This window comes from Lactuca sativa, chromosome 6, assembly GCF_002870075.4.
Source record: "Lactuca sativa cultivar Salinas chromosome 6, Lsat_Salinas_v11, whole genome shotgun sequence".
NCBI lineage: Eukaryota > Viridiplantae > Streptophyta > Magnoliopsida > Asterales > Asteraceae > Lactuca > Lactuca sativa.
Genome location: NC_056628.2, coordinates 18,376,661 through 18,398,510, shown reverse-complemented (window position 1 = coordinate 18,398,510; position 21,850 = coordinate 18,376,661). Strand labels below are relative to the sequence as shown.

Sequence of the window (21,850 nt, the reverse complement as noted above, 5' to 3'; positions counted from 1 at the left end):
AAGATTAATATAGGCGCCAATTCCCCTCTTATTCCTGATATTTGTGCATTGCCCACCAATGCTTCTCTTTATTTCCGATCTTATTGCCAGTATATGTTGAATTTTCCTTTTGTCACCAATCTAGTTATTTCTTCTTTGTGGGATGACATTTCATTGCAAGAGCAAGGTCCCTTGCCTCAGTTTTATAAATACATGTAATAAATAAATTATTCTTACTTCACAAATGTATGCCACTCAAGAACCCTTATCAATTACCATATCTTGCTACATTTTGATCAACATTAACATCCTTTTTGCTCAAAACACAACTTTCATATTACCATAAAAGACTTCAAATGATCATATTTCAACTAGTGGAGTGTTGTTGCATCAAAGCAAAGAACCAAAAACATCATGTACGTATGTATGTATATGCATGGGAAAACAAAACGAATAACCAAAAACAAACCCACAAATGCACATCAAAACTTCCATCCATTCATTCATTCATTCGCCACAAAAAAGAACCAATCCACTCAAAAGACACAGATTTTATGAAACAAAACCATCATAAAACTTCTCAATCCATATCCTTCTTGTTTGCTATTAGTTCGCCTCTTCTTTCGGATCCTCAACTTCAAGCAAGTCATCATAGGATACAGGCACACGGATTCTTTCATGAACAGGTCTTTTCTTCACCTGTCTCTCTTCAATGTCCAATTCCCCATTTTGCCCTTCATCCCTCTCCACCTCTTCTTTCACACCTTCTACTTCTGCTTCAGCTTCAGCTTCAGACAAACCCCGTTTGCTCTGGTTTGCTGCTTTCCTGAAATCCGGTGGTTTAAATTGCTTCTGCAAGAACAATAATCCACCAATCATGATCTTATACTAATCATCATTCATAGTCAATAGTCATAATACATGTTTTATTTATGAGTAAAAATGTATGTAAAATTACCTCAAACTCCCTCCCTTTTTTCATTATTTCCTTATATACATTTGGATCACGTTTTCTAAGGATGTTCCACAAAATTCCACCACCATTCCTATATCGCCCTCCATCTGAAGTCATCTGACCACCACATGCCTGAATTGCATCCACCTGTCACCATTCCATCATCATTAAATAATCCAATCCAAGATCCAATACCAAAAATATGCACTCAACAATCAAAGCTAACAAACATAACACTCTTTATTCTAAAGAAACAGCAAATCAAAGCCATACAAACACACCATCAAGATATAATCAATGATCCACAGACTGAAACTGATAAAATGGCTTCTGGAAGAGAAATCTGCGATTTTAGGGAAACAACATTCAGCATCAGAGTTCAGACACCAACAAAAAAAATGAAGTAATCTATATACATATATAAAGATCAAACATAAATCTTGGTTTCCTACAGAATAATGCTAAGGAACCCATGTTTTCTAGTTATGCAATATGCATGGATACAAGTTGTTTACCCCAATGCTAAATTAATGCACAATAAGGTTGATTTGATTCATATATTAAAGATTAAAGATTAAAGATTTTCCAAGAAACTATACCTCCTTCACAAGATCACTAACAGCAGGGACACCCAAACAACCAACTGCAGTCCATATCAGGTAAGACTTTCTTTCTTTCAAACGCCTACAAGTATCTAAAACAAATCTACAAATGACATAAAACCCATAAGTCAAAGAGGGGAAATGATTAGGGTTAGGGTTAAGGAGAGGGAAAAAGAAGGCAAATACCTGTTAATGTCCAAGACGCCAGGGCCTGAAGCAGCTTTCTTTTTCCTATTTTTCTTCTTATTTCTACGTTTCTGACTTTTACTCTTAGGTTCTTGAGATATTGTGCCACCATCTCCACTGCTGTTTTGTCCCAACTCAGTTTGTTGATAGTTCTCAACAAATTCTCCTTCTTCTACATCAACCATATCAACATCTTCCAAGTCTTCAACATTGTCTGCATCAAGTATTGAATCAAGCAAGCTCTCTTCTCCCTCCATGAGTAAAAAGGTACTGCAAAGACATCAAGAACACAAATTAAGCCCGTGTCTCAACTTTATCCACTAAATCCTTAGAAAGTACAATTGAAATGTTCATTGACACAAAACATCAAACACCTTGGATGCAACCCTTTTGCTCTAAAACTATATTTTCTGACAAAATTGAACTTGGATGATTAGTTCCAGTATCTACCAAACAACATTCGAATCTCAAAATCAGTAGCCACATAAACATCATCCATTGACTCTAAACTTAAAACATTTCACAGAAATGATTTATCAGAATCATATTAAAAATTAAAAATCGACTATATATCACGTATACTCATATAAACAGATTAAAGCATCTCAACAATTTCTAGCAATTTAGGATTTTCAAAAGATCAACCCCAAAAATAAGATAGGTTAAAACCAATATTTGAAGTTTTGAACTCACTGCCGAAAGAGTTGAAAAGGAAGAAAGCAAGTCGGAGAGAGGCCGGAAACGGTGACTCACGCCTGTTCGATGTTCCGGTGTTCCTTTTTTTCTCTTAACGTTGCTTTACGTACGCGAGACTGCGACCTCGACGCTCGACCTGCGTAAAGGGAGTAACAGCCAAGGCCCAAAGGTGAAGGGCCTCGGGCTTCATTTTTCAAGTCTTCAAGTTCACGGGACACTCAATTTCATTTGTTGGGCCAATGCCTATTAAAAAAACATAAAGATATATGTAGTAATTACATACTTGATAATTAATTCTTTATTTATATTTACCCCTTAAAATGTATTGATTTAATCTTTATGCCGGCAACTCTAATCAATGCGAAAAAAATTACTTAATACATATTTAATCTTTAATATTTTTTGAACATTTATTTATTTAGTCCTTAATATATAAGAATGATTTTGTCACATCTCATTCTCTCATTCAATTGGTCACATGTCATTTTGTCATAATTTTGAAATATATTTATTTTCCACTTGTCATTTACTTCATTTTTTATTTTCAATATATCATTAATTTAGTTTCCATAAATTAAACCTATCATAATGACTATTAATTTCAAATTTCAAATTTCAAATTTTGAATTTGAATTTTAATTTTAATTTCAAATAAATTTATAGTTTACACTTTTGTGTTTAACATTTTGTTATAATTTACCCGTTTAGTACATGGATCTAATAACTAAACACATAATTATAAATTTATTTATTTTTTACATTTTTTTTCTTCCATTTTCAGTTATTTCATAATTTTAATTCAGATAAATTTCTCATTTAATCTTTTCTATTTAACATTTTATTTTAATCAACCTGTATAATATACGAGTTTCACAACTAGTTCTTAACAAAAAGCTCTTTAAGGTGCACATGGCTCTTTTTTACATTAACACTATGCCACGTGTCATTACCACATAAAGTCTTGACTAATTTTCCCGCCCATTCATTGCTTCAATTGTTAATTACTCAGCTCCTAAAATTAAGCAAATTAGTTTTAATATTTACTTAAAATGCATTCAAAATACGTTTTTTATATATATAAACACGACTTTCAGCTTAAATAGATATATGAAACCCTTAAAATCAACTAATCATTATCCTCAACTTACAAATTTCCCTTAATTAAGAAATCTTCGATCACAAGATTAGGGATTTATCTTCAGCTATTCAACAGAATCACCCAACGCCATCTGTTAATTGGTTCATTTTTTTTTGTCACGACTTGTATCCCCAGATTTTACCTTCTTGATTTTGGAAACAAAATCACCTAACTCTATATTTTCATTGGTTTAATCTCTCAAGGTCATTATTCACGACCAAATGTTCAATCTTTCTCTCCTCATGAGCCCTAATCCATCCTCTATGTCGATCCAAACATTCTTTTATGGAATTCTCAACAAATTAAAGGTTCATTGGTATGTTCATCTTCTTCACCTATACAACCAAACGATTGTCGAAGAAAGAAGTCAAATTAGAGCTTTTCGAGTATGGAGATATTTGTTTTTTTTTCTACTTTAGGGTTGGATTTAATTTTGTGTATATGTAATTTCAGGGCATTTCAAGTTCATTAAAAAAATCATATATGTTCTTTTTGGTATTGTTGAAGGATAATAAAGAAGGCGAATGCAGATAAGAGTGCAACAAAGAACGATAACCCTGCATCCTCACTATGTAGAGATCAGTGGTTGCTCCACAGTGGCTTCCATTTACAGAGCTATAAGGTGGAGTCGTCTTAGTTACAACACAACTCTCCTACACAAATCTTGTAAGTTTTGTTTAGAATCAACTGTATGGTACTATTATGGTTTTTTGTATTCTAGAAACAAAAATTTCTTAGAGGAATTCAAGCTTAGAAGCAATTAGGCCTAAAGATCTTCTCAATATATATGTGTTATGGCTGTTATATATATAAATATGTGGAAACGTGTTTCTAGTATAGCAAAAACGTTGTAAATAATAAATTTGTTCACCTATCATATTTTTCAAGAAAATAGTTATCACCCTTTCCTATATTGTTTTATTTTCTACTAAAGTAGGAGAGTTATTGTCTTTTGGGTATTTAGGTTTCAATTTTGGAAGAAGTTGGTTCGATGAGATGGTTAAGTTTTTCATGGTTAACTACCGGGAAGACCCATGTGTGACTACCTTTTTTGATTATCCAACTAGAGGTGTAAAACTAAAATCTTGGAAGAAAATGGGGTACTGGTTACTCTATAAAAGCTCATTCTGATCCTAATGTTCTTTGTGGACATGTATATAGCATCTTATTTTCTTTCGTTTATCTATGTTTTATTGCATTCTACTTATTTTTCTTTATATTTCGCTAATTGTCTATAAACATTTTGTATAGCTTATGTTTTTTGTTTACAGATAACTTTCCAAAGAAGTAGATCATATATTGAAGATAATGATCAGAAACAGAAAAGACGAGGTACATAGTCGGCTTCCTTTAAATGTCATTTTCAAATTTTGTTCGTTTTTGTGCTTTCTTTTTCTTATTTTTGAATTAATTATGTGTTGTTTGTTGAAGAAGTAAATAAGTAAAATGACATTTCTTACTGTATTGGATTTAGTCTACAATTACTTAATGTGTGTTGTTTGTTATTGTTATAAATTATATAATGATTCAAATGTTTATTAAACATGCTTTCAAATTTAAAGTTGTAGTTTTTACAAACAATATCGAATAATAAAATGTATGTTAGTGTAGAGTATGTATTATGTTAGTATAAATGAACAAATTAACAATCATAATTTTCATGAATTGAAATGCTTTAAAACTGAAAAATTAGAACAAAAAAATAATTAAATTTCCCTTATTATTTCCTATCAAATATATCATGTACTTAATTTTGCAAAAGAGATCATCAACCAAATATATTTTCTTTTCAGATATAGATATGCACATGTGCTATTTGTTTTCAAATAGCAGTGGGGAGAAAGGATAAAACCTGCTCTTTGTGAAGGTACTTTTTTAGAATTATTTATTAGGTTGATGTATTATCAATATATTAGTGGAGTTTTCTTACTTTCTAATCCCTTTATTAAATATTTACTTTTAGAAAATTTTAATTCAAAGCTTGATGAGAGAATCTGATAAAGTCAGAGTTGCAGTATTTTGTTGTTAATTTGGCTGATTGCAAGAAATTGTGACATGATGACATACCAACTTACTTCCATTTTATGATTACTTTTGTTTTTTATTATTTATCATATTTAATTTTGACTATTATTTATTTTTTCCAAATAAACAATTTTTTTCAAATTTATACCAACTTCCTTTTAACCATTATGCATCTATTTCCTTCATTTCTTTTATAGAATAAATAAAATATCAACATTAAAATGCTTCATGTTCCTACATTGCTCCCAATTATATAACAATGTACTTTGTAAGTATAATGTTATAATTGACATCACTTTGTTTTTAACAGGGCTAACATTTTATATTTTTTCAAACATTTCTTTGAAAGAAACCTGTAACACGAATATTTAATATAAAAATCTTATTTTTTTGATAAATAATGCTATTTTAAGGACTTATTCTGTAAATTTTATAGGGTATGCATGTTAATGATGTGTCTGTATGTAATAATTGTAAGAAAATATACATATGTACCATTTTTATGCCATTTTTATAAGCAAGGGACCTTTTTGTAATTCTTTTACAAGGACCATTCAAGTAATTTCGTATCTAAGGGTCTATTTCAGTAGTTTTATTCAACTTTCAACATGTATAATATTACAGAAATAGTAAGTGTTATAACATTACAGAAATATTACATGTTTAACCTGTAAGCAAAATACGTATATTTGAAAACTAGATATAAAATTCCAGTGTTCAAAGTAAGGAACGATTAAAATAGTTAGTTTTAGATAAGTATGATAAACTAATAAATAAAACATTCAATGCTGTGTATAAAGAAGTTTTTAGAAATTTATAAGAACTTTGTACTATTTTATTATTTATATGAATTTATGTTTCTGCTTTATTTAAATTTATATTGCATTCTAGAAAATGATAATTTTCTAACATATCTACAAATATAAATTGACGATCGGATATCCAAACCATTATACTTTCGTAATTTCAACATATCATTATATCATCAGGAAATTACTAACATAACATATATATTTATTACTTATTAAATTTTTCATTATCATTGTTCGATAGTTAAGTTATAATTTAAATAAAATTATTTTTAACTTCCTCATCCGTGGTGTCCACGGGTTATAACATAGTGTGTGTGTGTGTGTGTGTGTATATATATATATATATATATATATATATATATATATATATATATATATATATTGCAAAATAAGTCTTTGTTGTTTTTGTACATATTTATTACTTATAACCAAATTTTTTTAGTTTTTTTCTCACAATATCCTATGTAGGATAATCATTAATAAGGTGTTCAAGGTTGCTGATGCATATGGTCACAACGACCTCAGCTACTTGGTTGCTTATGTCTTGTGGTTTGGATTAGGTCATGTATTCTGAACGTCATAACTTCTTCATATGATTTGAATTTTAACTATCATTATATCCACACGTTCGTATTCGAGTCTACTATAATTTTCGTTTAGATTATTCCCGTTAAAAAGTAATATGTTTTTACTTACGATTAAAAAAAAACATTCTTATATACATTCACAAAGAACGCATGGATATAAATATCGTAAGTAAAAATATATTTCTTTTTAACGGGAGTAATCTAAATGAAAGTTATAGCATAATCAAATATGAACATGTGAATATACAAGTTGTTAAAATTCTAGAACGTATGGAGAAGTTATGACGTCTAGAACATAAAGACCTAAGTCAAAACACAAGATCTAAGCAACCAATCAGCCAAGACCACGACGGCCATACGTATCAATAACTCCAAACACATTATTAATGACTGTATCAAGTATGATATTGTGAGAAAAGCCTAAAGAAACGAGTCATAAGTACTGAATGTATACAAAAACAACAAAGATTTATTTTGCAACAAAAAATATTAAGGGCTAAATGTGATATATATATATATATATATATATATATATATATATATATATATATATATATATATATATATATATATATATATATATATATATATATATATACTAGCCGTTTACCCGTGCTAAGCGACGGGTGCGTATAATTTCATTTAGAAATTAGTTTCTAGAAGCGATTAATTTCTTTTTCGCAAATGAGAGTAGGATGCGGTGGTGAGGGCTATAGTTTTCGTTCGTCGACTGTGATGTAATAAAAAAAAGTGAGAGTGACAATACACTGTGACCATTTAAAGGGTCTTTTAGGGTGGCTAGTATCCCCTGCGGTTGAAACCATGTCGAACCTGAATTACTCTTTAGAACTACTAACTCACACATGATTACCCTACATATAAATCTACATATTTTGTTCCAAGCGAATTTTAAACCATCAACCTCTAGTCTTGATATCAGTGGGTCATACGCCCTTTGGGCGTATTATTTAATTTATCACTGTTAGTGATCAATTTCTTGTAGGAATATAGTTTGTGATATTTTGCTATAAAATATACAAAGATGATCTTTTTGTGAAGAACCACATTTTGAATATTTATTGAAGAATAACCGCTTTTCGCTGGAAAATTACAAAATTACTTTATGAACGTCTACTTTTAAAATATGTTACCAAAAATTATTTTATTTACCTAAATAATAAGATTCCTAGAAAACATATATTTGCAGTCGTTTTGTAATAGGAAAATATCAAATGGTCATTTAAGTAATTAACTCTAAAGTTGAAAAGCTTGGATAAAAAATTAAAAAATAATAAGTTTTATTCTTTAAAAACATGCAAAATATATAAGATATTTACAAATCTACTTTTATTGTTTAATGCTCGTTATATTTATTATTATTAGTTATTATTATTGTTTAATGTTCGCTAAAAAGACACCCCAATTTACCATTTAGACACCCTATTTGATTTTTATGGTTTTTTTATTGGTTGAATTTTCATTGATTTTTTAAAAAGTAAATTATAAATATTATAAGATGACTTTTAATAAAATGTTAATAAGATGTGTAAGGGGTATCAATTTAGCAAATATGTTGAGTTCAACTTATGTATGGAACATACGTGAAAGTATGGGTCTCCAAGATAGGCTTATTATGGTCGAGCCTCCAAGATAGACTTATTATGGTCATTTCTTCATTGTCCGTCTATGTATTATTGTATCTATTTATCTGATCTAAAAAAATATTTGATAAATCAAAATTATCTTTTTCCGATAAGTAGTCACCAATAAATTACCATTTGATTTAAATTCTTAAATCTCAACAATAAACTATTAAATAGTCAAATTTAAGTTCTTTTTAAAAAAATGTATTCAAGTAAGTATTGATTTATTTAAAAGTTATTTACAACAAAATGAAAATAATAATAGTAATTGTTTGATGGTTGATGAGATTGATGTTTTTTTCCATTTATCACATATTAACACACTACTCAAGAGTTATTTTTTACTCTAGACCTTTGATTCACCGACCAAAAGTAGAAGTTGTGAATATGTTTTATTTATTTATTTTTTATTTTGGAGTTCTTCGATTCTCAAAAAAAACATATTTTGTATTTATGTATTCTCAGTAGCATTTATCTACTACTATAGATTCCAATAAATATGTCAAAACCAAACTAAAAAACATAAATAGTTCACAAATATTACGTAACAAAAATATTAAGGGAATAGAAACGAACAAAAGATTAGCGGACAATATATCATCCCAACATAGTAATCTATACAACCAATACAGAACCTTCACTGTTGATTCGGTAAACAGTTTTCATCCCAATCTAAATGGAACAAACAAAAAATCAATGTTAAGAAGCCAAAGAAAGTGTGCTACTAAAAGAAGATATAAGAAAAAAAATGAGGAAGTTCATATTATATCCAAATTTGTGTATAGTCCAGATTTTTCCAAAGCATTTTCTTTGTTCCTTATTTTTCTTCTAGATTCTCTTCATAGCAAAGCAAAATAAGAATATAATATGTTAACATACACACAAAAAGTAAGAGATGGTTTCAAGAGAGAGACCTTGGCAGCGGTCGATTAGGACTTCCAGTTCGATGCAGTTTTAGAATTGACAAATTGATTATGAGCATGTATCAGCTTCTTGTCTAGGTCTGCTTCTTCTTCATCAAACCTAAAACCAAACCAAAAAGTAACAGGTGAAAAACTAAATAGATAAGATATGGAGAATAAAGCTAATAAATATTTCCTCATTTTCACTATGAATCAATCCAACAGATTCACGAGGAATATGGAGAGTGGTTGCACAAAACTCAATGAAAAAAATGATAAGTGAGATAAAGTTAGGTGTTTGTACCTTAAGATATAGGGTTGGTGAAGGTTACACGATCATGTTCTCCTCATCAACATTATACATTGCAAATGTAATGTCAAGGCCTTTAAAGTCCAAATCATCAAGCTCTGTGGGAGTTTCACCATTCTTTGGGACTGAGCACATCACACAACAAACATTTTATAATAAAACAATCGTTTTTTCAAGTAAAAATTATATTGAAATAAATTTTTAGGATACCAAATGTTATCTTAGGTTTTCTTGACCCTTTAATGACTACATATGTAGCTGTAGCGCTCTACAACTCAAACAGTGGTCTACATCCTTCAAACAGGCTGTATTGCTCCAAGTAAGTGATTTTATCATCTGGTACACAAAAGATAAACAATAAGAGCAAAAAGGAGAAAAAGAGAAAAGAGAATCAACTGACCATGCTATCTTCATCCAGTATAATTATCTGTATGTATTAGAGGAAATTCATCGAACAGTTGGCGGGTAAGTGCTAAGCATTCCTTTTTTTCCTCCACAACACGCACACATACACACATACAAAAGAAAAACCCAAACTGGGGTTCACATAGAAATACAATTTCAACCAGAAAAAAACCCAATATGCTATTTCATAGGTATGAGCGTGAGATGAAATGAAACTTACACACAAAACAAAAATGATTGTTTGTATGTGATCGCGCACCGGAAAGAGATAAGGAGAGATGCCTTTTTCAAGTTTATATGTGATTGCAAATGTCAGAAAAAGAGAGGCCTTAGAGTGAACCAACCAATGAAGGTAGTGTAGGTTACAAAGGGTCGACATGTGTGATGAAATGACAGGATTGAGTGGTGGTGGCGGTGGAGTGTACGGTTTTTGGAGAATGGGGGGATTATAAGGGAGCTGAGACGCGAAGAGGCTTAGGTTGATGGGGGATAAGGAATGAGGACCTGTTCAAGAGGCAGAAATCCAAGGAAGATTGGTTTACTTTGACTCATTGGTTGACGGTTAAGTTTGTGATGCATAAATTGCTTGTAAATATTGTAGTAATGTTTGTATCTCTTAAAATTCGGTATTTAGGTACAAATGCTTATTAAGGTGTATATATATATATATATATATATATATATATATATATATATATATATATATATATATATATATATATATATATATATATATATATATACACTAGTCGTCTACCCGCGCAAAGCGGCGGTGGCAAATAGTTTCATTCGGCAATTAGTTTCATTCTGCGATTCATGTATAGATCATTTGTTTGTTGTGTTGGTTTTCACAGATGGACAAAAACGGATGTAAAATTGTAAATCAAGAATGAGAAATAACATAGTTTTTACTTAGGTTTTAAGTTTGGTTAAAAAAACTATATTTGAACACAACGTTTATAAATTTCAACACGTTTTATATATCTTCCTTATAAAAGAAAAGGTTCATACAGTTTCCTTAATTTTTTCTTAAATTGTAGATCGGACTTTCTACTCATGTTATTTTTTACATTGACCAAATTAATTTTCGTTATTATAAAATGTTATCAGCAATACTTAAAATAATAATAAATAAATTACAAAATGGACTACCAAGGCATATTGTATTTTCTACTGTGGTCCAAAAATAAAATGATCATCTTACAAAATGGACTTCCATGGATGTTATATTTGTTCCTCTTTAGAATGCATTGTGACGAAAGAAACTCGTTATTTAGTTTTTAGACAAAGAATGATATGATGAGTTTTTAAACATTTATACATCCATTATTATTGTTCGGAATAAAACACATATTCAGATCAGATTAAAAGAAATATTATCATAAACATTAAAGACTGCAATTTAAGGCTTTAACACAAACATTAAAATTTTAAATTATTTTCACTTGTGTTAAAGGACAAAATGGAAATTTTCACACATTTGGTGATCATACAATGAGTAATAATAATATGTTATATCAAGTTCAACCACATTGTGAAGAAACCCGGACAAACAACATCACCTAGCATCTTTGAGTTCCACCTTGACAACGCTTTCATGAGCATTACAATTATATTTTATTAAACTGGACTAAACATGTTTCAGAGTAAAATGTTATGATTAGATGTTTATGTTTAACCACTAACTCCATGATCGTAAGACACTAATAGAAGCAATATATTGTCAGTTGAATTGAGAGTATATGTACAATAGAAAGTATAACATATTGTGACGCCCAAAAACAACAAAACTTTAATGATAAGCTACTTAATTATGGAAACAAATTTTAAGAGGGTGCATATTTATCACAATAAACTTTGCACCAACATTTTGAGGATTCCCATTCAATCATATATAAATTTTAAATTTGCATGAATGTAAGCACCAATAGCACAAGGAAGAAGATGTCATGTTAGCATTTTTACTTTCATTTCTTTTGATTACAACAATTTTACTTTTAAAATCAAAAGTACACTGTATTTTTTTACAATTAGTCGGGGAAGAAAATATCTACAAACATGTTATAATAAATAGTTGAATGAAAGTACATTTCTATTTCTTGTTTATTATATACACACAATAGACACACAGTAACATGCGCATTGGACACACACAAAAATAGTGCATACACACATACGCATCCACACAACCACAACGTATACACTTACACATGCACCACACAAACATCACAGACACATACAATAGACATTTACACACACAACAAGCCCATAACACTAAAGACCGAAAGAGGGGTAAATAGGTCAATATAAGAAAGTTTTACCTTTTTAATTGGCATTGTCCGCTAGGGCTGCAGTTTATTTTTGCCGTGGAATCATATGAAGACTATTTTACATCTATATAATAATCTAGTATAAACTCCATAGTCTACATGACTATATCTAAGCATCCAAATAAAATAAAAATAAATAAATAAATAAATAAATAAGATAAAATTAGGTTTTTTGGTAAACTGTTCATGACAATAAATGTAAACCGTAGTCAAACCAAAAACCCAAATATTTTAGTTGTTTATTTAACCAAAACAGGAAACCTTGTTTCACCCGGCAAGCCATGTACATGTTAGTTTCATAGTTTAAAAGTTTAGAAATGTACAACTATTACCTGAATCTAAAGACTAAACTAATTATATCTTAATAATTCAGTAAAAAGTCGAAGCATGTCTTGGACCAACGAATGTCTAGAGAATACCAAGTTTACCTCTTTTAAGCCTTAGATATCAAGCATATCTTTGACCAACTGTGATAGGCAATTCCAACAAAAAATTAGACAATTTCAGTTATTTATCTAACAAAGATTATACATCATGTAGAACATAACAGAACAAAATGACATGCTAGAAAATGTTTACCTCAACATGGCAATTTTATCTTGGTGTCCTCTGTTTCAAATTTTATGTTCTATCATATGATGAGACGTTCTGACTGCATCAAAAAATACTAGAAGAAAAAAACCAACACACTCCGCCAGCATCAACCTAAGTGTGGAAGGCGCCATTACCCTGGATCTGTTCATGATTCAGTTGCTATGTCTTCTTCATCTATTATCAATAAAGTCAAGCACTGGTGTAAGGATTTATTGCATTGCAGCTTGATTATCCCACTCATTCTTCTGGTTTTCATGATTCTATTTGTTTCCAAGTAATGCATATCCCTATGGTCTCCCCTAAGATTCCTAAAGGAAAATATGTTCTCTCTTAATACATCGCTTGAGTTAATAGAAGAGTATATTTCATTAAAACCTTACTGTAAGCCTATAGAACACAATATAATAAATATTAGTTGATGTGTTATAAAACATCAAAGCTCCTATGGACTATGGTGTATAAATAATTCATAACCATAACCATATCTCTTCATATGTGATATGCATGCATACCTTAAAAGTAACGTTTCCCACCTTTTGCCCATTTTTCCATACTCAAAGGCTCTACGGTTGTATTTGCATTTGAAGCACTTAGCACCTGGAAGATAAGAAAAGGCAGAAACCTCTAAACATATACCAACCATATAATGTTCCCTAATATTCAAGAATATACGTGTTAAACACTCAATAGCTTCAATTACATTCTTTATTTCTAAACCAACCTTTCAAATAACTATCAGAAGCCAATCAAAAGAATAATTTCAGGAATCCCATACATATATTGTTTATTTAACAACCATACCAGCTTTTTCATAATTACCCTATCAAGAAGTGTGGATCTGTAGGAAAAAGGAAAATAAATTATGTGAAAAAACATAAAAATCATTCATTTCTAAAAGAAATCAGAATTACACCAAAATCAATAATTACAAGTAGATAATAGTTAAAACATACAGTCTTTAAAAGGATGGGAGATGACTTGGCATGAGTCTCAGATGTGTAGAAGGAAAGGTTGGTTTGGCGGACTGACCTGTGTCGCTTTTTTTACGGGAAACATGTAGCTATAAGACGGGGAGATCTAAATCAGGGAATGACGAGAACAACTTTATCTGATCCAGATTCATGAAAAGAATTTGATGTTAATGTGTCTATGAATAAAAATCACAAAGAGAAAGAGAGAGGTGGTGTGATTGGTGGTTGATGGAGGCGATGGCGTTTAGGGGGAACTATATAAGGACGAAAAGAGAAGACGGAGGGTGAGTAGTGGTGGTTCTGGTCATGGTTTTTAAGCGATACAAAGATGGGAAGAGTTGTATTGGTGGTGATGGTAGTGTGGTTGTTTAGATGGAGATATTGTTGGTGGTATAATGGTGTTCGTGCAACGGTCTCTGATGATGGTTGATGTTGTGGATGGTGCTGTCTTCTGATAGTAATAGAGGCGACGGATAGTGGTGTTAAGAGATTGATTTGGTTTTGGGTCTTTAACCTTCGAATTGAGGTGGCGCTGGTACAGAAAATCATCGACCATTAACCTCCGGATGTGGGTTTCAAACGATTAGGGTTTCTATGAAGGGAGAGAAAGGGAATCGTCCGAAGCGTGGTGATGCGGGTGGCTAGAGATGTCACGACGCAGTATCTTTATGGCATCTGGAGGCAGGTAGTTTGCTAGAAGGAGGATACGACCACTTAGCAGGGAAAGAAGATTTCTATGGTAGCACGACAACAGAAATAGTGGAGGTGGTGGTCATCTACGGTTGCGACTGGAGGCTTAAGGGAGATTTTGTTTAGATGGAGAAAAATAGTTGGTAGTTTCACTTGGCTGAAAGATCCAATGTAGGGGAAATCCGGCCAAAATCCAATAAATTTTGCAGATATATTAGGAATCAATTCACCCAATGAATAAATTAAACTGTGGGTCAAAATTTATGATATATAAGGGAAGTCGGGTCAAATTTCCCTACATTTTAGGATTCATTAGTATTCAAACGTAGAATTTATATTAAAAAAGTTGTGTTTAAAAATATAATATTATTATAATAATGGTTAGTTGTATTTTATGTTTGGAGACTTGAACGTCTTAAAAAAATATTATTATTATATTCGATTTATTTTTAGAAATAGAATGATTTCCTTTATAAGATAGTAAAGATATATATATATATATATATATATATATATATATATATATATATATATATATATATATATATATATATATATATATATATATATATAAGACTAAATGTGTACAAAGTGAGAATTATATTACCATATTAAGTCGTTTCTTCTAAGCTTATCTGGAGTAGCCGGTCATACAGACTGAATATATACAATTTAAACAAGTTGAAGGGGTAAATATCGACGAAAAAAACTCAGTGACCAAATGTGTACAATTCGAAAAATTTATTTCCCTTTTAAGTCATCATCTCTTAATAGAAACAATCATATTTATTTTGTTTTGTAAATATAATCATTTTGTTTGGAACACAATGTTTCATACTAATTTTAAAAATGTCATTAAACTAAAAAATTATATTATCAAAGGATAACATATGATTTGTACAATTGGTGGTAGTTGGTTTCCTAGTCCAAGCTGCCACTTTGGCATGCTAATGTGTCCAAAACAACACCACATCAACAGCCACATTATCTCGCTTCACAAAATTTGTGTTTGGATTGAATTGATCTCTTCTGAAAGTTCATATATTTTTGTTTATGTTTTCTGAACAACAACTTCTTTTCTGGTGATATATCTCTTTTTCTTTTGCTTATTTGATTACATATACCTGATGTGCTTTTGTTCCAAGTGTGTGATGTTTATTGTATGTATCTAGTAGATCTAACGAAAACTTTGTACTGTTCAAATATTGGTGATAGTGGATTTCAAATGGCTCAAGTAGTATTCTTGTGGTTTATGCTCTCATTTTAACGGGGCTTTCCATGCTAAAATTTATGTATCTTATATTGATTACTTACGTGTTGTTAAGTTGTTGATTGATTATATTGGTCAATAAGTTGCATTGGGGTTGTTTGGGTTGCATTTAAAATACGGTATTTGTTTACATCCTCAAAGGTTCATTCGAGTAGGAAAAATTAGTCAAAAGAAGATTAATTTCATATGATTTGTCACAAACTATGCATTGCTTTTTGTAGCAAGTTGTTGTAAATAATAAAAAAAAATCAAGTATTTGAATAATTAGCGACGAGAGGACCATTGTTATATACTACTAGAAAACTGGGGATTAACATATATTAGGGACGGAAAAAAAAACGTTGGAAACAATGACATACTATGGATTTCTGTCTGACTAAGAAAGTGAAATTAGTAGGATATTAGTGACGTGTTTGCGACGGTTACTATCGTCGGTAGTTCATTACTATATATTGACGGTTTACCGACGAAATTCAAAAAAGATTCAGTATTGTTGGTAATCTTTCAGGAAAAATATGATTTTTTTATTTATAATTGGGAGGATAGTTTGGTAAATCAACAATTTAGGGATGCCGGTTGACATTTTCAGTTAGGGATAAGCAACGGGTCGGACCCAAACCGGACCGACCCGAAGACCGAAAATCATTAATTATCTTACCCGAAAACCGGACTGTTTTTTGGTGTATCGGGTTCGGGTTCGGTCTGGTCTGGTTCCGTGTACTAAACTGGGTTTCGGGTTTTGGACCAACATTTAGAAAACATAAAAAATGCACTTTTTAACAAAAAAAAAACTAAATTTTTATAAAAAAAAAGTTATGGCATCTTAAAAACATTAACTTAAAAACATGTTTTTTTATTGAATTTTGGAACTTTTTTATTTTTATGTATTTGAAATTTATGAATTTAATGTATGTCAAGTATTGGAACTTTTCTATATGTATTTGAAATTTAATAATTTAATGTATGTCGACCCCTTCTATGTGTATTTGAAATTTATGAATTTAATGTATGTCGAGTATTGGAACTTTTTTATTTTTATGTTTGTTTGTTTTGAAAGGGAAAATAACACATATGCCCTATGAAGTTTCTAGGGTCGACCCTTTTAGTTACTTAAGTTTTTTCGTGGCTTTATGAGAGAACCGAGTTGTGGGCAACCTGTTCCTTTAGTCCCCTTTACTTGTTTTAGCTGGTTTAGAGGTCATATAGACAAAAATTGGGGTCATCTCTCTCTCTCTCTCAAAAAAAAAAAACCCAACAACAACCAAAGATGTTGCCTTCTTCAGCCCATCCTCTCGTCTTTATTCTATTTTGATTGCAGACTGATCCAATCACCACCACACCACTGCCATGGCCAGTTGAAGAAAGCCTCCAACCACAAAGAGGACCATCAACACTGCTCACCGGAGAAGAAGAACCGGCGAGAATCACCAGTTTCCCTCCTGTCTTCATTTCTTTTCGACCTTCAAGCAACTTCCAATCATTTTTCCTTACTCCTCCATCAATCTTAGGTAACCCCTTTTCTTTTCTGTTCAGAACTCATTCAAAAATCTCCAAGAACAGTCAACACCTGTCATGGTGGCCGGTGACATGAACAGTTCCGACTGGATGGTCCCGGTGATGGATTCGGTCCTAAACAGATATATGTAGCTCCTTATTCAGTTGTTCTTGTGTTTTGGAGGTGTTTAGGTCGAAAATTAAAAAGAGTAGTTCTATGGGTCTCCTCTGGCGAGCTCCTCATCGTCATTACTCTCTTCTGGTCGTCACCTATTAGAGCCAAGAACAGCAGGAGTGATGGGTGTTGAATATCACTGTGATGATGGGTACCACCCACCACATCAGCGGCGACGAGTGGTGGTAGCACAACAGCTCTACTACTTCCACCTTCCCAATCCAACGGTGATCGAATAGGAAATAAGGTTCATATATCAGGGTTGTTTGGGGTGGGGCTACGATGGTTCTATGGCGGACGATGGTGGTTTCCAGTAGTGAGGAAGAAGGTGATGACAATGGTGGAGCAAGGTTGATTTAAGTTGAGAGAGAGAGAGAGAGAGAGAGAGATGGCATGAGACCTTTTAGTTTTTTTTTTTAATTTATTAAAATATAAAAATAAATGAGGTGACATAAGTGGGGTAACCGGGTTATCCCTTCGTTTTCTCAAAAAAAGACCTATTGGAACCGACAAAACCAAATTTGTTCCCTTAAAAACCCATTAAAAAAGTTAAGTTATTAAAAGGGTCAACCCTAGAAACTTTATATGGCGTATGTGTCATTTTCCCGTATTGAAATATGGATTTAAAGTATGTTTTAAGATTAAAATTTATTCTTGTAATGCCAAAATCCGTTGGTAATCTGTCACAGCAAATTTGTCGATGATCCATTATAGAGTTATTCTGATATTCATTCGGTAATCCGTTAGACAATTATTATGTCGGTAATCTGTTGCAAACACATTCCGTCGATGATCCATTGCAAAAATATTTTTGTCGGTGATTGGTTACTAATTACCGATGGAAAAATCTGTTACTAAATTTGTTGTAGCTGTCAGAAACCCGTATAAACAATTACCAACAAGAATATACCAACGCAGTTGGGTCTGTTGCAATTCCGTCGGTAAAGCCTTTTAGAAATGAATACTGACGGTTTTAGTCGTCGGTAATGTTCTTTTTTGTAGCAGCGAAAATATATTAGACAGTTCAATCACTAATCAAGATTTTCCAACAAACAAACAACATTCTATACGGACCTACATGTCAATTTTATGCTCATAGAAGATATTTTAGATCGAGGAATTCAAGGAGAAATCGAGTCCAGAAACTACCAATTAATGCGTATAGTTGGGGATATAAATCCATTATATATATCGAACAATGAACTGATCGTTTCATTTGTCGTTTGTTTGTTTCTATTCTCTACTTCTAACAGTTTTTGACTATAAAATAAGCTAAATATTTAGTATTATAAAATGACTCTATTCAATAGTAGACTATAGAAGCAGTATATAATTCAGTTTCACTGATGATAATCGACAACATTTATGATTTATGCCGATAAATGAAGCTCATTTCAACTTTAGACGAAGTAAAGCCACCATCAAGTACCAAATTATGGCCGGTTATAAATCCGGCTTCATCGCTGGCTAGAAATAAGACAGCTTGTGCAACATCGTCCATGCTTCCACATCTCCCATGAAGTAAACTGCCACATTCACCTATCCTGTTGCTTACTTCTTCCATGGTCATTTTCGGTTTCCCTAAATGGTCTCGATATGCATTCACGAGCATCTCTGATGGGATGGCGTGTGGTGAGACACAATTGACGCGAATCCCATGAACTCCTAACTCGCAGGCTGCGCTCTTTGATACTGCAAGAATGGCTCCTTTAGTTACCGTGTATGCGTGCGATGCAAGGCCTCCCATGATTGCAGCTGAACTTGACGAACAAATGATGGAACCTCCGTTACCAACTGAAATCATGGCTCTTGCAGCGTGTTTTATCCCATGTATAACGCCTTTTATGTTAACGTTAATTAGGGTTGCCACCTTTTCCATTTCAAGATTCGTGATGCTCCTTCCATTATCTGAAATTAAACATAAATTTCAACAACATAAGAGAAACAAAACTTCATAGCTATACTAGACCCAGCTTTAAGTTCGACCTATTGCTACAACAATTACACGTGGCGTATATAAAAGCACAGCTACGTATAAATGTTTATTTCCTTGTATATATTAGAATATACTATTGTAAGAAATATGTGTTTTAATTATACCAATAATTCCAGCATTGTTGAAGAGGATATCAAGTTTTCCTTTCCAAGATAGAGCAAGTTGAACAGCAGATTCGACATCGGATTCTTTAGAGACATCACAGTGTATGTAAAGACCTCCAATAGACTTGGCAAGACTTTCACCAGCATCGTCCAAAACATCAGCAACTATAACATGAGCGCCATTCTCAGCCAGTATTGTTGCTGTTGCACCTCCGATTCCCCTTGCTCCACCGGTTACAACCGCAACTTTCCCCTTTAACCTTGCAACCAGAAACCAGAACCCCATCAACTTATAAAATTTAACATGTTTCTTGTGTGTGAAAGAAGGGAAAACTAGGCAAGAATATGTATGTTGATATCAAGAACGAGATGTGTAACAAGTAGACTAACCTTTCTGTTGCCAAATTTTGCCTACCATCATCATGTTTATGACCAGATGACTCCATGGTTTACACTTTGTATTGGTAAAACATTCAATATATGAGTTGTATTTGGAAGCAATTAGGAAGACGGTGTTGTCTTTGATGATAAACTTTTCTACCACCTACTTTTGACCTATAATAATGGTACGTACTTATATTGTGTGATTACTAAAATTAACGTACTTATATATATATATATATATATATATATATATATATATATATATATATATATATATATATATATATATATATATATATATATATATATATATATATATATATATATATATATATATATATATATAGAGACGAAAATGTGTTTAGTGATCAAAAGAACAATATGTAATTTATGAGAATAGTTGAATGAGTTAGATAGTTAATTTATATTCAATATATAGTTTAACAAAATAATTGAATGAGATAAAAAACTAGTTTATATTCAGTGCATTACTAGTTTATATTCAATGCATGACGCTTAGTTTAATGGATATATTCATTTTAGGAACTAAAAATATTATACTTCAATATATATATCGATTGAAGTGAAACGAACAATATAATTTTTTAATATGATTAACAAATAAATGACTTTTAAGAAAAATGTTTCATTTAACTTTTTCAAAATTTAATGTCACAGGATTGTTAAGCTGGAAGGAAATGTGAAATGATATACAAATAAATTTCAAAGTCTATTACACTCGTAATGAGTGTGAATGTCTATATGAAGATTTGAATCGTTAAGTATACCATTACAAGAAATACGTTTATTAGCGACGATATGCGTAATTGTCGCTGCTAATAGTGGTTGTCGCTGTTATTAGCGTCGTCGCTAATGCCTATAAACCACGATCCACATCGAACCTTTTTGTGAAACACTGTACGTTCGATCTGTGTACAATCCAAGGGTTAGTGTCATCCATTTCGTGTAAATCAATAACGGCGACACCAATACCGGGTGCCAGGTATCGCCGCTAATAACCTAATAGTCGGGAAAAAACCTGCAACATTTTCCCTCTTTTCTGTCGCCATTGTTTCCAAGTGTCGCCGCTATTACTCGATCGCCATCACTATAAAGTGTCGCCGATATTGTTTGTCGAAGATAGACCATACAACGACTGTCTTCCTTTGCAGTTTGTTTATGTTTGTGCCTCCTGTTTTTTTTTTCCCATTTGTCGAGTGATTCTCACACCGGTGACTGAGTTAGGCAAACATACCACCACCGCGTCGCCGTGAAGCTACCCCACTATGACATTACTGGCGAAGGCAAATGAAGATACCGACATCTATTTTTCTTCTTCAGCGACTAAGGTGTAATCCCGAAGACTAAGGTGCAATTCCTTCATCATTTCTTTTTCTCTTTCTCTTGTAACATAAATTTCCAGTTTATAGTCGAGTTAATTGAAAACAAAAAAATAAAAAAACTTGATTTCAGTTTTCTTCAATTGTTGTTGTCACTGGCGACAACTACTGTAACATCTCAATGATGAGGTACTTTCAATTTTGACCCTATAATTGAATAATATTGAATTTTGGTCCCTAAGTAAGAGAAACAGTGCAAAAG

General features: G+C 31.8%; 2 protein-coding genes and 2 long non-coding RNA genes across 11 annotated transcripts; 1 reads left to right on the top strand and 3 right to left on the bottom strand.

Moving 5' to 3' along the window:
* Window positions 1-433: 433 nt before the first annotated feature.
* LOC111906079 (uncharacterized) lies at window positions 434-2,574 on the bottom strand. 2 transcript variants are annotated; one of them, XM_023901819.3, is made up of 6 exons: window positions 2,416-2,570; window positions 2,097-2,168; window positions 1,723-1,992; window positions 1,534-1,639; window positions 938-1,081; window positions 434-831 (listed from the first exon to the last, which is right to left on the bottom strand). In XM_023901819.3, the coding sequence occupies exons 3-6, from the start codon at window positions 1,977-1,979 to the stop codon at window positions 586-588; spliced, it is 753 nt and encodes a 250-aa protein (XP_023757587.1). In that variant the 5' UTR covers window positions 1,980-1,992; window positions 2,097-2,168; window positions 2,416-2,570; the 3' UTR covers window positions 434-585. The 2 variants fall into 2 exon arrangements, with proteins under 2 accessions (XP_023757587.1, XP_023757586.1); XM_023901818.3 differs by lacking the exon at window positions 2,097-2,168 and having other exon boundaries at window positions 2,416-2,574.
* Window positions 2,575-3,543: 969 nt separating this feature from the next.
* On the top strand, window positions 3,544-10,887 carry LOC111906080 (uncharacterized). Of its 5 annotated transcripts, XR_002855095.3 has the most exons (7): window positions 3,545-3,942; window positions 4,064-4,222; window positions 4,521-4,656; window positions 4,828-4,888; window positions 5,350-5,423; window positions 10,094-10,300; window positions 10,432-10,887. It is a non-coding gene; the product is annotated as an uncharacterized LOC111906080 (long non-coding RNA). The 5 variants fall into 5 exon arrangements; XR_006184098.2 differs by having other exon boundaries at window positions 3,544-3,942; window positions 4,521-4,709; window positions 10,094-10,887; XR_006184099.2 differs by having other exon boundaries at window positions 3,548-3,942; window positions 10,140-10,887.
* LOC111906081 (uncharacterized) lies at window positions 9,065-10,373 on the bottom strand. 3 transcript variants are annotated; one of them, XR_002855096.3, is made up of 4 exons: window positions 10,236-10,373; window positions 10,046-10,171; window positions 9,830-9,960; window positions 9,065-9,646 (listed from the first exon to the last, which is right to left on the bottom strand). It is a non-coding gene; the product is annotated as an uncharacterized LOC111906081 (long non-coding RNA). The 3 variants fall into 3 exon arrangements; XR_006184100.2 differs by having other exon boundaries at window positions 9,830-10,171; XR_008224691.1 differs by lacking the exon at window positions 10,236-10,373 and having other exon boundaries at window positions 10,046-10,184.
* Window positions 10,888-19,087: 8,200 nt separating the features above from the next.
* Window positions 19,088-20,310, bottom strand: LOC111906104 (short-chain dehydrogenase reductase ATA1). The gene is made up of 3 exons (XM_023901846.2): window positions 20,255-20,310; window positions 19,865-20,124; window positions 19,088-19,672 (listed from the first exon to the last, which is right to left on the bottom strand). Exons 1-3 carry the CDS (start codon window positions 20,308-20,310, stop codon window positions 19,128-19,130), a joined length of 861 nt encoding a protein of 286 aa, XP_023757614.1. The 3' UTR covers window positions 19,088-19,127.
* Between the last annotated feature and the right edge of the window lie 1,540 nt (window positions 20,311-21,850).

Bases quoted from the DNA above. Each gene is read 5' to 3' on its own strand.
- LOC111906079 (XM_023901818.3), bottom strand. From the start codon at position 1,979: ATGGAGGGAGAAGAGAGCTTGCTTGATTCAATACTTGATGCAGACAAT. The intron at 1,082-1,533 runs GTATAGTTTCTT...GAATGGTGACAG, and splicing joins TTAGTGATCTTGTGAAGGAG to GTGGATGCAATTCAGGCATG. The intron at 832-937 runs GTAATTTTACAT...TTGTTCTTGCAG, and splicing joins AAAAAGGGAGGGAGTTTGAG to AAGCAATTTAAACCACCGGA.
- LOC111906104 (XM_023901846.2), bottom strand. From the start codon at position 20,310: ATGGAGTCATCTGGTCATAAACATGATGATGGTAGGCAAAATTTGGCA. The intron at 20,125-20,254 runs GTTAGTCTACTT...TCTGGTTGCAAG, and splicing joins CAAAATTTGGCAACAGAAAG to GTTAAAGGGGAAAGTTGCGG. The intron at 19,673-19,864 runs GTATAATTAAAA...GTTTAATTTCAG, and splicing joins CAACAATGCTGGAATTATTG to ATAATGGAAGGAGCATCACG.